General features: G+C 40.8%; 1 protein-coding gene across 4 annotated transcripts in view; it reads right to left on the bottom strand.

The window, feature by feature from the left end:
- MACROH2A1 (macroH2A.1 histone) overlaps positions 1 to 16,482 on the bottom strand; it is a 47,264-nt gene extending 30,782 nt beyond the window's left edge. For all 4 annotated transcript variants that reach the window (XM_080398505.1, XM_080398507.1, XM_080398506.1 and 1 more), the window contains exons 1-2: positions 16,340 to 16,482; positions 7,691 to 7,891 (exon numbers count right to left, since the gene is read on the bottom strand). In XM_080398505.1, the coding sequence (XP_080254631.1) occupies positions 7,691 to 7,862 (172 nt within the window). In that variant the 5' untranslated portion in view covers positions 7,863 to 7,891; positions 16,340 to 16,482. The remainder of the gene's footprint in view (positions 1 to 7,690; positions 7,892 to 16,339) is intronic.
- Between the last annotated feature and the right edge of the window lie 327 nt (positions 16,483 to 16,809).

Below are 16,809 nucleotides of genomic sequence, written 5' to 3'. Positions count from 1 at the left end.
CATGTTAGGAACTTGCATTTCCAAACATTAAAGAAGTGGCAGATACCAATCATCTACTGAAACTCAGTGAACATTAATAACGTGATTAACAAAAGCAAAAGAGGAGAGGATTTAATATTGTAATTTTGGATTTTACTGAAGTGACTCCAAACCCTGGGCATGAAAGAGGAAATGGGTATGTGTATCAAGGGCATGCGCACCCACACCCCTACAAAGAGAAGCAAGACATACAAGTCAGTCTCAAAGGCTTTACTAAACAATGGCCAAAGCTGATGCAACCCATGTATGCTGTGCTCTCATTTTTATACTGTAACTCATTTCAACGTGATCTGGCAGATGGTGATAATGGTTTTATTAGATACTGCCTCTGCAGTGAGGAAAGTGGGATTCAATGTTTATTACTGAAAATACTACGACTCATTAAATTGCTGTTGTCTCAGTCTTCCCCCCACATCAAGTCTTTTTGTATCAAGATAGCAATGGAAACCATAATAAATACAAGTATCTGTAGACAAATACAACTTATTATTTATAAGAAAAATACTTACAAATATTTTTCCCCATTACTTCACAGAAGCAGTATAGGAGTGACTATACAGCACGTTCAGTGCCTTTTTTTTTTTTTTTTTTTAATAATCCATGTCTTGAGAACAAAGCAGATAAAATCCATTACTTTGGATGTTCTGTGGTAGGTGGATGTATGGACAAGTTGTAACTTCATCAGAGTAAAAAATACCTCTAGCCTGACACCCAGTCCCCAGCCACTGCCCAAGAGCAGGTGCTCAGGAGGATTAAAGAAACAGGCAAACTTGAAATGCTGTTCCCAGCACATGCCCTCTGATTTCATCCATGTACAACTAGCGGTTTCCCAACCTAGAAATGCCGTCTTTGTGTTTAGTCTCCCAATGGATTTTATTTCTATGGATGTGTCTAATTGTTTTCTGAAACTATTCAGGATGGTTTGGTATTCTTTTCTGGTATCCACAACATCTTGCAATAACAAGGCTCACAACATTACAGACATTTTTGCAGTTTGGAGGACAAGTACCTCCTGTTTGTTTTAACAATATTGTTATTTCACTGTTTACTGTATACTCCCTACGTTTATTTTTCCCCAATGAGGTTTTATATTGAGAACGGAGTATTTCATCCAACTGCTCCTAAGAATGCACGTGGAATTTCATCCCTAAAAAAAAATTCATGGATAAATGTACTGGGGAAAAAAGACTGAAGACCAAACATATAGCATGATCTGAACTGAGGCATTCTTAAATAATCCTTACAGAGAAAAGAAAAGGGGAAGAGTCATGCTTACAATACTTGATGTAAGAACTTCTAAAGTCTGAGACAATCTGAGGAAAGAAACTGCATGTGACTCTAGAAAGGTAGGATATCTTCCAGCTTTTTACCAATTTGTGCTACAACTATCAGTCCCAAGAATAAAGGGCCAAAGAAGAAAAGGCTTAAGCTTTCTAGGTTCTTTTGTTCTTCTCAAGAAGAGACACAAGCTAAGACAAAGATAAGGGTAGAAAAAAAGTGTAGCAAAATCAGCCAAATTTTTGTTTTACACTTAAACTCCATTCTTCAAAACAAAGGGTGATACCAATATTAAATTGAGCAGCAATTTATAGTAGAAGCCATTATTTTGTTGCAACTTAGCCAAATAAATAGATCTAATGCCTGTTACCAGAATAAAAAGTATTTAGTTCTAGATCTAAGGATATTAAAATTTAATATTTTCAAGGGAGAAAATAATTCAGTGACGTGATGTAAAAAACAAACCAACCCAGCCCAGCATTTTTTATGTTATCGCAATAAGATACACGTCACAATGCAAATTCTGATGCACATTTACCCCTCTGAAATGCCTATGTTGACATACCAGTATGCACCATTAGGGCTTTTATCAAGAGAAAATGCTTTGGCGTTTATTGTTTTTCATCAAACCTGATCTCTGTAGCTTGGAGAATACATTAGAACCATAACCAGGTAAGTAATTTTGTATCAACTTAGCTTTTGTAACTCAAGAGACCCACTGAAGTTTATGGGACTACAAAGTAAAATAGACACACACCGAAGTGTTTGCAATTGTGGAGCCAAGGAAGGGCTTATCAGTCATGAAATCTCTTCAGTTATATATATTTGAAGCAGACCGATTCACACATTTGTAAGTTCAGAAAGTTGGTCACTCAATTAGTAACAATGCAAAGTTTTATACCTAAAGAGGCACTTCTCACAAGCATAATGATTCTACATTGTGACAATCACTTCTCTTCAGAGTGTGACACAAGTCTCACATAAAAGAGAAATGTTATGAAGGAGCTTTGCTATGCTGACATGTTCAAAAGGTCTCTGCTTGTGAGACTATTGCCATAAACAACCCTGCTGTATTTTAGGTCCAACATTAATCCATACTAAAACCACACTGGATCTGAAGAGGTAGGTTCATGCTTGCTCAAGTAAGGCACAGGTTCTACAAGATGCTAATTTATTTTAAACCTCTTTTGGGACACAATTTGTGGCACAGCACCATAATAGGGATTAGTGTTTCTAAAGCTGTCTGTTTAAATAGAAGAAATGTATCTTGGTAGCGAATGCACATTTCAACAGTATCAAAGAGATACTATCAATTAATTTTGTTCTTAAATTTCATTACTCCCTAAGGACTGTTATTTATGGTAGCCTCTGAATGCCTGGAACTTGAATCTGCTTTTAACCTAATGCTTTTTTACTGTGGACCTCTGAGCTCCCCTCTGCTTCCAAGCAGAAGTTCAGCAGTACATCTACTTTGACAAACAGGGCAAATCATTGTTTTCCTCAGTGACCCTGTAAAAATTTTCAGCAGCAAGCAGAACACAAGAGGTGAACAGCAGTTCAAGTTGATCAGCTTGCACATCGGAAAGTGAGCATCTGAAGTGAGCAGTTAAACTTACTGCATTCAGGAAGGACTTTCAATTTGCAGCCAATCAGCAGCTGGCTTAAGAAAGTTTTCCACATCGAAAATTAATCAAGATGAAAATGCAACGAACTGAGCTCCAGCACATGAACCTCCATTAAGGGATTCTGGTGACATCAGAAAGCCTGAAAACAAAAACTCAGGTAAGCACCAGAATGCCTCAGAAGCCGTTCTAACCCTGGGATTCAAAAGGTGCTCATTTTACATTTTAACAAAATACATGATCAACAGTACACAATGGGCAATAAAAATCCAGTTGAGAAATAAAAATCTAATGGAGAAAACAGACATTTAACATTTTCTCCTACCTTACTTCAGTATGTACAGAACAAATATAAATCAAAGTCTCATTTCTTCTGTATTCCTGTTCTCCTGCTGTTTTATAAACTTCTCCTTCTCCTCATTTGCTATGACATTTTGGCAATTGAAAATTATTTACAGCGTAGAGAAAACGATGGGGGGCAGGGGGAACAGAAATCACTTGCAGGCCTAGTTCTTGCTGCCTTTAAATATGCTCAAGAGATCTCTATTTTTTAAGGGCAAAGGAATCTTTTTCAGCTAGTAAGAAAGTTTGGACTATATTGTAACTGTGCAAGCTATACACATCTTAAGGGAATATATCTGATCACATGTATGGCTGGACCAGTTCTGACAAATACAAACCATACAACTTCACCTGAGTGGCTGCAATGCCCCAGATGAAGACAGCGGCCATCCTCTTGACTAACCTAGTATTTTATTTTATTTTTTACAGAAATGGATAATGATACACTACTTTGCAGTGGATTGCAGTTTTATGAAGTACACGTTAGGGAAGATAAATAGGCAATAAACCATTGTAAAACAAGTGCCACAAAAAGGAAAGACGACAAAATGAATTACTAACATTGAACTTCTTGTCAACTTAAAGCTGTTGATAATGCTTAAAATTAATTCTGCAGCATAAGCAGAAGTTAATCAAATATTCTGACTATTCCCTGCAAGACAGACAGCACTGCATGAACTGCCACTGCAAGGGCAGAAAAGAAAGAAGAACCATGCATTATGGTTCTTCAGCATCCATACTATTCCTCCAGAGCAGAGAAAGAAGTATATACACTTGCTTCAGTATCGGTAAAACTCAAAGGTACTTTCTGCACACTCACCCATGAACTTACATCCTATTTACAGTGGACATTACACACTATTTCCTTAGATGAAAAGCAGAAAAGAATAAGAAGGTAGTATGCTTAAGAAACCAAACTGCATATACTGGGTGTGCTAGTGAGTTCTTTTGTAGCATTACTTGTAGATAACAAGAACCTTTAGTGAACAGGTAACAGAAGAATACTCACTGTGCAACCTGTTTATGTGCCAAGTATATTGAAATGTAAGATAAGGAAAAACACTTCATTAGCTGAAGACCAGAAGACAAACGGTACACCTAATAATATAGCAGTTTTATTATTATTTTTAAAGTTACTATAACAGACAACACAGGGAAGATGCACGCCAGCCAGTCCCTGTACAAGAAGCTGTCAGAAGACAAGAGACTGAAAAGCAACCCAACAAAGATGCAGTTTTTAGTTCTCAGCAACTGAAGCAGCCAGACTAACTCCTGTGTGCTAAAACAGTGCATGTCCTTGCTAGTGGAGCTGTGCCGTGTATAAACATGCTAATACAAATAAATGTAGTTTGAAAAAGCACTTTGTCGGGCAGAATGAAGAAGGGCTTAAATTACAAATGGGCCCATAGACTACAAGAAATTACAGAACGTGTATTTTTACTTTCTGATGAGTAGCTGTACATACCTGGTAACAGCTTCAAAGGTTACCTTCAAAGTACAAAATGGATAAAGTCATAACTACAGATGGATCCAGAATAGAACTCCAGTTCTGAACAGCTGGAAACATTGGAAGTTCAAATATCAAATTGAACCAAACCAAAACCCCAGATCTGAGCATATTATGAGCTAATTTTCAGATTTACATCAGAGGTAAACTTTAGCAAAGGCCAGCAAAATTTAGCACTTCATCTTCTAAAGGATTAAAGTCAGTGCCATATTCTGCACACACATGAACTAATTTTCAAACCTTAGTAGGTTCTATTAGGTCACATCTCTGTCACTTCCCCCCCCCCCCCCCCCCCCCAATCTTTTCTGAAGTTCTTTCCTACAACTGCTTTTGATATTTTGTGCTTCTCCACTCCTTCCTGGATGCACAGGATTGCTTTTTTGATTTAGCCAATTTATTAGCATGCCACTTCACATGGTCTCCTTCCTATTATGTCACGTTCCTGCTTTTATTTTGAAATGGTTGAAATGCTTTGATTTAGTCTCAGATCATGTGCTGACATGAGCATCTTTAAAAACTCTCCTGGAGAGAAGTCAGGATTTCTCTGGTTTTGTGAAGTAATAACTGCCAAGAGGTAAAAAGAACACAAACCAAAAATCTCCAAGCACCCCATTTCAAGGGAATGTTTCTGAATTATACTGAAAAAGATGAATGACCTGAAGTTCAGAAAACATACTGAGCATTAAAGGCTGAAAAATTACACTATATAAAGTGTGAAACACTTACAGAAAGAAAAGGGGGGGAAAAGCCCCACCAGACTGAAACAGTCATAAAATATATAACTGTTACTAACTCCGTAAGGAAAGAAAAGAGTATCTAGGCTTTTGAGATGTATCTATGTGTAAGAATGTAACAAAACCCTGAGATACAGGATACTAGGACTATCTACTTTGCTTTCAGAGGAGAAAGAAGAAAAAAAAATTCTCACACCAGCTTAAAAACATTTAAAGGGAGAGAAAAGTAAGGTACTTTTGCCCTTAGCTGTCCTTCCCCCCTCCTTTTTTTTTTTTTTTCCCTAAAGAAGCCACATGTGCAACTTTGGGGTTTTTAGCTTTTTTTTGTTGTTAACCTCCTCAGACAGTTTCCCAGGATGCACAGCAGTTAAAGAAACACCTTTATTTCCCCAGCCTATTCTTAGCTGCCTTAACCATCACTGCCTCAGTAAACACTTTAAATCAAACAGTTAACCAATAACATGTGCTGCTCATTAGCAGTGCCTTAAGCTCACCTGTATTGTTCTGTTTCTTTAAAAGGGCAGCATTCAAAGCACCCTTCACCCTAAGAAGCATTTTATTTGAGTTGTTATTGCTGTAAGCAGGAACCTGGCTGAAGGAAATGTTAATTTTTTAAGGCCATCTATGAAGTTTAAAAGCATTCTTTTAAAGAAAAGGCCCAAATAAAGAAAACTATGAACATGAACAAGTGAAGAAAAAAAAAAAAAGGATATTTGAAGGCTGAGAAAATTCAATAATTTAATATTAATACCTTAAAAATAAGCACGCTATTAATTATTTTCGAATGTTACCAGTCTTCGTCTTTACGAGAAGAAGAAACTTTGCAGAAAAAAAAAATATCAGCCTATTTCTGTTCTTCAATATCATTATAAGGTGTATCTAAAATTGTCTTAAGAGTCAGGTCACTTCGGTTTTAAATACTCCCAGCAAAGTTAAACCACAGGCTTTGCTACTTAGTGCTTAATTCAAAGAAAGAATGAACTGTATCTCTTCCTCAGAGGCTGAGCACACCATTATAGCTTAAAGACTACTGTCCCTTGAAACACATGAACCTGCTGCAACCAGAACATTGACATAAGCAGATGCACTGTACAAAGAAACACTGCTATGAGAAATGAGATCTAATTCAGGCTTTTCCTTACTCATGCTAATAGAATTTGTCCCCAAACGCTAATCCATCTAGCACTTGTGATTTTTGCTAGACCTCTAGCCTGTAGGTATATGCTTATAAGTCAATCTGGCTTCATGATGTGATTAAATTGGTGGTTTATTCTTATCCATTTTTTAAAGTGTATTTTGTTTTAAGCAAACCAATATTGTGAAAAGCTCATATGTTGATGATATTATAGTTGGGGTTAATTTTCTGTTAGAGGGCTACTTTTGTAATGTTTGTGGGGTAAACTTGCAATGTTTTGAGTCTCATTTGAGAGAACTTCTATGTAAAGATCTTTACTTGCATGCCTACTTGTGTATGTCTTTGGGCAAAGCGTTTTCTTCCTTTGAAGCTTCTTTCTAAATGGAGGAAAAATAACACTTTCATCCTCCAAGAAGGTACTGTGAGGATGAGATAATTATTTAAGGTGTTAGAATTCTGATGTGATGTGAAAGGACTACAAATGTAAGCAAATAAGCTATGCTGATCCAGGGCAGATGAACACAGTGCGCATTTATACAGACTCAACCAAACAAATTGCTAACAGCGTATGTAGTCTCAAAAATAATCTGTAAATTGAACAAAAATGTTTAAACAACGCTGTAAGCAATCTCAGCCCAGTGTAAACACTGAGCAGCTCTCCATTTTAAAAGGAATGTATATGCTTAACAGACAATTACAACCCAAACAAAGCCACCAGGCACAAAATTGGAGCAGGAAGGACTGCAACACCATAGGCCCAGTCCATGTGCATTGATGTTAGCAGGAATCCTTCTGACTGCCTATGGGGAAGAAGAGCGTTTACAAGCGGTCAAAGCAAATCCAGCGCTGGAGCGCACAAAAGCCATCAAAGTTCCAAGGCAGTGGTGGGCATACCTTCATTTTGGCTTAGATGTGTGATCTAAGCTTACTTCAGCTATAACTTTTTTTAGTCATCTATAAATCAGAGGATCTTTTTTGGGTTTTTCTGTGCAAATTCAGTTTGTATTATTTCACATTGTTCAGCAAAACCTACCAGTCAGATATTCCAGTACAGCAGCCATGTACACTGGAGCACCAACACCAATTCTGTACTTCGGGTGGCCTTTCTTAATGTAACGTAGCATTCTTCCAACAGGGAATATGACCCCAGCCTTTGCAGAGCGGGAAGTCTTGGTTGACTTCTTCTTTCCACCCCTGCTGGACATTTTGTCTGTATTGGGTCTGGAATAGCCCTCTACAGAGGGGAAGAAAAAAAAAAAAAAAAAAAAAAAAAAAGAAAAAAGGTTATCAGTAAGGACTGATGCTGTAATACCATATACTTCATTTCAAGACAAATCAGTATTTTGGCACAGGCAATGCATCAGGGTGCCTAAAACACACAGACAAGTTGCCTTTTCAGAGTATACACAACAAGAACCTAAAATGATTTTTCACAGAATGTTTACTTGCCATTGTCATCTTGGCATAATTTTATACAGTAAATATATGCCAACAATCATAAACATAGTAAATAATAAAGCCAGATAAATTAATTCCTATAGATCTGCTTTGGAATTACTTTTCTGAAATTCCTAACAGATTAAACCCAGTACAATTACTGGAGCAAAGACTGGTAACTACCTAATGTAAAACAGATCTGCTGCACTGAAGCAGAGGATGCTTTCTGCAAGGAGACTGACACAACCCTCTGCTCTCTGGGAAAAACTCTTGACTGGGCATTTTAACATCTGTGGTAGGACTGTTTTGCTCATGAATAACTACGTTCCTAACTAGGAAAACCTGTATCCAGTAAAGCTTTCATAAAGTATATTCACCTTCCTCAAAAAGCTGTATTTTCAAGCATGTGTGAATTTCCAAGACAAAGGCCTATGCATAGCAAAATACATGTCCTGTATTTTCTTCTATTTTTAGAAATATCTGAAGTGAACCCCTTGAGATTTGAACCTACCGGAAACCAGCTATCTCCTCATTGAAGACTGCACTGATTCAACATGCCCTCTAGGAATTTGATGAACTTCATCTGCCACCTTTCCTTAACATAACGTGGTCTAATCACCCGACAGATATCTAACAACTGTATCTCAGTTTATCTCGGTGAAGAAACCTACTGCTGATGCAGCTGTCAAACATATTTTTTTCTCTCTTTGATTTCTGCTGAGGCTGTAAATAGAAGCTGACAAATCCAAAGAGGTGGAGGGTTTACAGGATCTCAAGGTATCTTTGAAGGTTTAAGCAATACACTGGGTTTTGAAATTAACTCAGAGGAAAGGAGATGGTCCCCATCTCCCCCTCCCTCCCTCCCACACATCTGAACTCTAGGGAAAGCAGCGGTATGCATCAGTGATACATACACTTCTGTGCATCCTAGTTCTTTCCTCACTGCAAAAATCCTAATACAAATGCAATTTTCCTGGTATTTATGTACTCCACAATGAAACCCCTTTAAACTTGCTTTCCCATTACACCATTTCTTTGCTTCCTTTCCTGTTTTTCTCTCATTTATTCTGAATTCTGTCCTTGTCCTTATGAACTTAACTATATTTGCCATACTTCTGAATCCACTATGATTGAGCGAGCTCACAGTTAAGCAAGACAGGTTCACTAACCCCACTTCTAAGTTTTGCAACTTCTGTTCTGTGCTGACATGTCTTACAGTCTTTTAAATCTCAATGAGTCACTGAGATTCAGACTACATATCAAATTAAGACCACTCAGAATAACTAAAGAAACATAATAAATAAGTAAATAAATCATTTTTCTTTCCACTTCCACACTCCATTCAAAGAGCCTATACTTGCATAGCACATTAAGTAAAATAAATGCAATGGGCTTACTGCTTGTTAAAGGTAAACAAAATAATCCCATTTTAGTAGCTCAGATGAAAGTCACACCACATGTATGAAACATGTCAAAAACCAGACAGGAAGCTTTGGAAGGGGGAAGCCATCAAAAGGGCTCCTTCTCCTTTCCTCTGCTGTGAATTCAGCTCTGTAACAACTATTATTCTGCAAAGAGGAGAACAAAAGCCAATTTCTTGCCTTGAGAAACTGCCTAACTTGAGCTCACAAGTGTTTTCAAAAACCTTCCATTTAATTGCATTTCTCATCTAGTTAGCTCTGTCTTTGTTAGCAGGAAGGCTGGGTGTGGCTTTGAGTTGGCTATGGACTTTCTGCCAAAAATTATTTTCATAATCCATTTTCCTCAATACTACAGATGTTTAATCCCACAAATGTCAAGAAGTTCACTGAATCAAACACCAGAGAAAGTGGGCATGAGAAATACCCATGTTTCTAGCTATCCTCATAATTCCTTTGGTTTGTAACCGATAGGTGAATGACGAAAAACGTATTTTTTCTAGTGAAAACCTGCAAGACTTCAGCAGTTAATTTCTATTAACCATTTAGCTTACGAGTTTATGGGAGTGTCAGAATAGCTGGAAGAGAATATGGAAATCTTTACTTCCTGAAGTTATGCTTTTTTCTTTGGGAGAGTGTCATCTAGCCATCAGTTGCTGTAACATTTGGACCAAAGTATGAGTAAAGTATGCAGCAATAGAGAATTACTGCCAAAGAGGCTTTGAAGGAGCTGGAATAAATACAGCTCACCCAATCTAAAAATCCAAATGGAAGACACACATGGATGACCATGCTGTAGCTGGTAACAGAAAATGAAAGAGCACTGCCCTTTCATTTTTAGTTCCAAGAAAATGACTATTCATCCAGAAGGGAAGTGGTTCCTTCATATATTGAAACAAATGGGTATTGTATATCACTGTCTAGATACATATCATTTATCCATAGCAATGCTAAGTTTGTTGTTAATGTACTTTCAATTGTCATTGGTCACGCTAAACCAACCTCCCTTATAACACCCTTGAGCAAAACATTTTGCTGTTAGTTTCCAACCTCTTTCATCCAGTGTTCAGAAGATGTTCTTTCCTTTAACATGCCATTTCTACTTCTACCTTCCAGTCTCCTGCCATCTGTGGCTATCTAACACCTACACATAAATAATATGGTGTCTTTTTTTCTTTCATAATAGGCTTATTTTATCACTTCTGCATATTCTAGAGGTTAATTTCCCCCTTTATTTTATACTCCTGGTGACACTTCTCTCGATATTTAGGATAACCCTGAGCCTATCTCAACAATTAACCTGATCCTCTCATATTGTACATTAACAAGCTTTCTAGCTGTAAGTTTATTTGTGAGGACAAATTTTGCCTGAACCAGAAAGGTGAGGGGGCTTGCATATTGAAAAAAAAGCAAGAACTTCTGGAACTTGTAGTACTAAGAGTGAAATGCAATAAAGATGAGTTTCAGAGCTTCTTGTCTCGAGGATCCCGTTCCTACAACACGTAGCGAATCACAGTATCTTTAGATGTTGAGGGTGGAGGGAGGGAAATTCCAATTAAGCTTCAAGTACCACTTTTAGTTGTGCCAACCATGTAATCTGGAAGGGGTAAAGAGAGCCTGGCATGGAAGATCTTTTTCAGGCTTAATTATGGATTCAGGATCATTACTCTGCAGAACCTGTTTGTCCTGCCTTTGAGCTAAGGGATGGCCCAATGAGCTCCTGAAGTCTCTTCTCTACTTCTAGTTCTCCACAGCACAAAAGAAGGGAAAGAGAAGAGATTTCACTTGCAACAGCTACAAAAACATATATTGAAGTTAAATGCAAAGATAGCGACAAATCAAAAACTGAAGAAAACTGCATGCTTTACATGTTCTCAGTTTATCTTTCTAACACCAGATACTCTGGAATGCTGCCAACATTAATGAACCAGAGCTGTTTGCTGAGTCACTGCTAGCCAGCAGATGAGGGAGGCAACCAAAGGGAACCTTATCACATGCGCCACAGTTTAGACAAGATTTGAGCAGGGTAATTAAAAAGAAAAATAAGTCAATGACAGTCAGTGGACCAATCCTTTCCTTTCTTTTCCCTCTCCTGCCTTTGCAAGGGAATTACTGAGAAACTTTACCAAATACATTGCAAAGTCTTCAAAGATTTGACAATAAAATGATTTTGGTTATATATGACAGTTCACAAAATTATCACTGTGATAATCAGGGGATATCACCGAGGAGTTAAATTACCTAAGTTCACCTTTGACTTCAAATCAAGATTAATGCTATATTCAGAGAAACTGTGGCTGCCCCATTCCTGGAAGCATTCAAGGCCAGGCTGGACTGGGCTTTGAGCAATCTGGTCCAGTGGCAGGTGTCCCTGCCCGTGGCAGCGGAGTTGGAACTAGGTGATCTTGAAGGTCCCTTCCAACCCAAACCATTGTATGATTCTTCAGTGGCTCTGCTGTGCTTGGACACAAATTGCCTTAGTTGCAGAATTTAGCACCCAATTCATAGCCTTTTGAAAATCCCTTAAAGACTGTGGCAAGACTCAAACTGCTTTCTAAGATCTCAAAATTCACAGAAACGAGATTTTGATGGTAGATTAATTTCACTCAAAGCAAAGATTCAAGCTCCTCTGCTGTCATGTCTTTGCAAGCCAGAAATACATTTTCTAAGAAACAAAATAATATTAAGGTGTAGTGATGATATCAGTATAAGTAACATTTTCCTGTTTGAAATTGGCTATAGTAACTCTGGTTGACCATATTTTTCTCTATAAAGACAGACACTCCACTAAAACACGCTTTCAAATGCTATCTTCTTAAAATGAGCATAGGCATCTTTTTCTGAAAGGTTTAACATCACATAATTGTCAAAGCACAGCCTGCACATCCTGGTAAAGTGATACCTAATTTCCAAATACCAGTACTTTATTAGCTCAGCCAATTTGACACTTTCAACAAACAGTGGTAATGAAAACCCCCTGCTATTAATAGTTTTCAGGTACTGGTTCTTAATAACTTAAATTACTGTGAATGCTACTGCTGTCGGGCAGGGACTGGTCTGATCATGGGCTTACAGTGGCGTATTAACTGCACTCAGCAAACAGATGATTAAATTTACATCTATATCATCGCATCAGTAAGTGTGGTGCGATCCAGGAGACCATTACTACAATAGTTTAAATACCAAGATTTAGTAGTTATTTTTCCTCTTCTTTCCAGTACAAAGACTAAGTGGAAAGTTCATTTTTGTATCACAAGAGATTAACTGCAATGCTATTTTCTTTCCATTGTTTTGGAAGATTAACAATGTAAGTGCTGCCATTCTCTCTTAAATCTGTTTATGTAGTATAATAATAGTCACATGCTGAACTCTTTTTGAAAAGGTGCGTTTAAATTTGCTTTGACAACTAACTTGCTCTGTTCTTGGCTAATCAGAAACTAGTCTGGCATATTTATAAAATGCATTGCTTATAGAGTCAGTATAAAATGGTCTCTAATAATGCTTGCCTAGCACAACAGTGTCTCAGTCTGTGACTGTGGTTTCTAGGTACGACAGTAATAAATGAAGAGCTAATCACTCAGTTATGGTTTGATCTGATGTGATTTCAAATTTTAGCTTAAGTGCTTTATCAAAGCAGTAACTCCTTGTGGTCTGAAACAGAGGAGTGAAACCAGTTGTGAAACAGCCATTCCAGCACTATATTAATTTCTCATCTGAGAAGGTAGCACCATACATACACTTATGTTCACTTGGAAAACTGAGAGAACATTCCTCATCTATGACTGCCCAATAGGTGTACTTTCTGTTGAAGATTAATGACACTAAAAGTCCCACAGTGATAACACAGAGGATGGGGAAAAGAGTAATAACATTTTCACAAAATCTGAGTGCAAAACAAAATACTGTTGCACAATCATATTCAACTGGCAAAAGTCTCTCCCTCCCACAATGGGTCTGAAACCCTGAAACAAATATCCCCTTGATGTGCAAACGTCCACTATGAACAGTACTGGGAGCATGACAAGAGTTTTAGCTGGGCATCCTGCCACCAGCAGCCAGGAAAACGTAAATACAATTGTCTTCACTGACCACTGCTGGGAGTACTAGCATGAAATCAAGCCCATTTGTTCATTACAGGTTTTTGTATACTAGGTAGGAGGCATAAAATGTGATCCAGGACCTTAAATCACTGGATCATTTATTAATTCAATGTTCAGAAAAACTGTTTTGAAGAACATTTTGAAAAAATTATTTGCCCCTTCACATTTCTGGTAGAAAGCAAAAAATGTACTAAAGGATCCACACAGATGCTTCCAAGGAAAAATCCAGATGTAGAATGAAATTTAAGATAGACGCTTTACTGCTGAGGAAAGGGAGTGCAAGAACTTGACCCACTGAGGAGGCCATGAATGGTGTGATTCTAGCATCACTCCTTTTGGAGCAAGGATCAAGAATGAATCCTGATCATCCTCTCTTCAGAATGGGTCTGGGTAAGAAACTGTAAGTTCTTTACATGTTTATAGTGTCTTTCCCCAACAAGCAAGCAAGCACGCACTGCGCTCTTTCCACAAACACTGCATTTTTCTTTTTTGATTTTACCTCTAGGCAGCACTGAGCTGACAAAACCTAACACTCACTGCACTGCCCACTGGGTCAATATACCCTCTCCTAAGGCAGGCTCTCTCTGGAGGATCTTTTTTTCCTCTTGTGGCACCAGTTCCAGATTCCTGCTTTATAACCTTGCTGGGGCGGCACTACTTTTTATACAGAACAGACAACAGGCCTTGATCCTGGCTGACAGAGTTGTACAGAAATACTTCTGAATTTCTTTGAGAGCACAAGATTTTGACCATTCTTCTGGAGTGATATCACCTATCTTATCAAGGGAGTATCTTTTATCAAAGCTTGTTGCTGTACACTGGTATTTTATCTGATGACCCAAGCAACTCCTACAGACAAATTTAAACACGCTGATTTCTTTTAAGACTCAGTTGGCAGTGGTGGACTTCTCTTTTTGCTAATGCTGATGTATGAAATCAGCAGTGCTTAAGCACTCTTCCTATATTACTGTCATTAGGCCAAATTCTAGTCTTACTACTATATTTCAGATGCGTTATAGCTTAATCTACACTGTCAAATCTGGCTTTACTGGCAACCTGAAGGGTATGCCTTTCACACAATGAAACAAAGTTACTCTTTAGGAATCCAGATGATACATAACAGCAAAACAACCTGCAAAGATTGCTAAGTAAACATCAATATAGTTTCTTTGTTTCAGAATGCTTGAAAAAAAAACAAACAAAAAACCAAACAAAAACCCAAACAACCTCCATCAAAAAAACACACACACTGGCTAGTTTTCTAGGCACTACTGGATACAAAGTGTCTTGTACCCAATTGCATTTAAATATCTTTTTCAAAGCAACTGTAATTGTTTTGTTCCCACTTAAATCTTTTACCTCTGGGTGGTACCCAAGACTCTGGATTCTGCTTTTATTAATTGCTCGCTTGCTCCTTAGCTCATTTATTTCTTCTACTCTTTGGAATGGGGGAGGCAGTGGAGTTGCAAAGTTCCCTATAGACCTGTTGCTAAGTGACAGCCACACACAGTCCTGGGGGAAAAAATGGTCGTCCATTTGTATGGTCAAGAGATAAGTAACAAACCTCGTCCAAATGTATTTCAACAGTCTCCTTCCATCAACATAAATGAAGCAACCTTAGTTTTACACCACCCCACTTGCCTACAATCTGGCTACAACTCCCGGCTTCAGGTGCAAATTCACAAGGCCTTCCACAACTTACTTTTAGAGATTACAGAGGAGACAAAAGGATTATAGGAGTATCTAAGTTACAGAAAGAGTTTGTTCCCCTTACTGTCTCCTACATGCGCAGACATATCAGTCTTCGGTCTAAACCCAGATGCTCCTGCGATATCCCTTGTGCTGAGCCTTAGGAACCTGCATTCACCTGCGTCTTGCAGTACTCGCAGTCCCCTATGAGGAACACCCACACCTAGAGCCAGGCCGTGTAGGTTGCTCAGGTCCTGCAGGCAGACATATTGCAGGCTGTACGAGAAGTGACAGGTCGGAAAGAATAAGGGGCCCCCGTTTCCAGCCGAACACGTATTTTTACCACTCGTGGCACCTTTTGCTTACGGTTTTAAAAACGTCATTTGACTCGTCTTAATTAAGTCATTCACATGTGGCAGGTAACTTTTACGCCACGGCTTCTTCATCCCGAAGTGAAACACGCTGCAGACACGCTCTGCTGCTTTTCACTTGCGCTTTACGCAGCTTCTCTCGATTATCTCCCCCCGCCCGACGACCCGAGGTGGGCAGGAGGGGACCGGGGAGCCCCTGCGTGCCTGCAAAGGCAGAGAGAGGCGGGGGAGCCGCGGCTCGACGCCCCCGGCCGTGCCTGCAGCCCCCGTGCGGGGCGAGCGCCCGCGGGGCGGCCGCCGGGCTCCCTCCAGCCCCCGCAGCGCAGCCCGGCTGCGGCTGCCACAGACGCCAGCCCCGCCGCCACCATTTCGCTGGGCGCGGGGCGGATCGCCTGCCTTCGCCCGAGCCGCAGCCACCGCAGGCAGAGCCGACAGACCGCCCGGCGCGCCTCGAGCCCCCGGTTCTCCTCAGGGAAGGCCGGGGGCGGGGGGACCGCGTGCCCCCCTCCCTCACAGCCCACCCCGGCGGGCGCGGGGCCCCTGGCACCCCGGGCCGGCTGCCGCCCCGCCGCGGCAGAGCCCCTCGCCGACCCCCCCAGCACCCCCCGCCGCCTCCTTCCCCGCACGGCGGGCGGCCCCCCACCGGCGACCCCCAGCAGCGACTTACGGCGCGGCCTCCGGCGGCAAGATGTCTCCCGTGGGCCGGCGGCGGCCCCGCTGCCGCTGCCTCCGCTCTCGCCCGCGGGGCCAACGGGAACGGCTCGACGGGCTGGCGGCGAACTCCCACAATGCCTCGCGCGCCCGAGCGTCACATCCCCCCCCAGCCCCACGCGCGCCCTCCTCCCCGCGTGGCCCCGCCCCTCGCCCCCCACGGCGGCCGCCGGTCCGGCGGGCTCCCCGCGCTCCCCTCGGCGGCCGCCACCGCCCGCTCCCGGCCCCGCGCTCCCGGGGGCCTCGCCGCAGCGGCGCCCTGCCGGCCCCCCGCCTCGCCGGCCGCCAGCGCAGGCCCGCGGCTCTCCCCGGCGGGGGGCGAGGCCCTGCGGCCCCCGCGGCAGCTGGCTGCCATGCGGGCGCCCGGCCTGGCTATTGAAAAGCGCCGGCCCCTGCGTGGGGCTGGGCCTTGGCACCGCGTCCGCC

Source organism: Falco punctatus (assembly GCF_963210335.1).
Source record: "Falco punctatus genome assembly, chromosome: 8".
Taxonomy (NCBI): Eukaryota; Metazoa; Chordata; class Aves; order Falconiformes; family Falconidae; genus Falco; species Falco punctatus.
The sequence above is the reverse complement of the archived record's forward strand: the minus strand, read 5'-3'. Positions and strand labels throughout refer to the sequence as shown.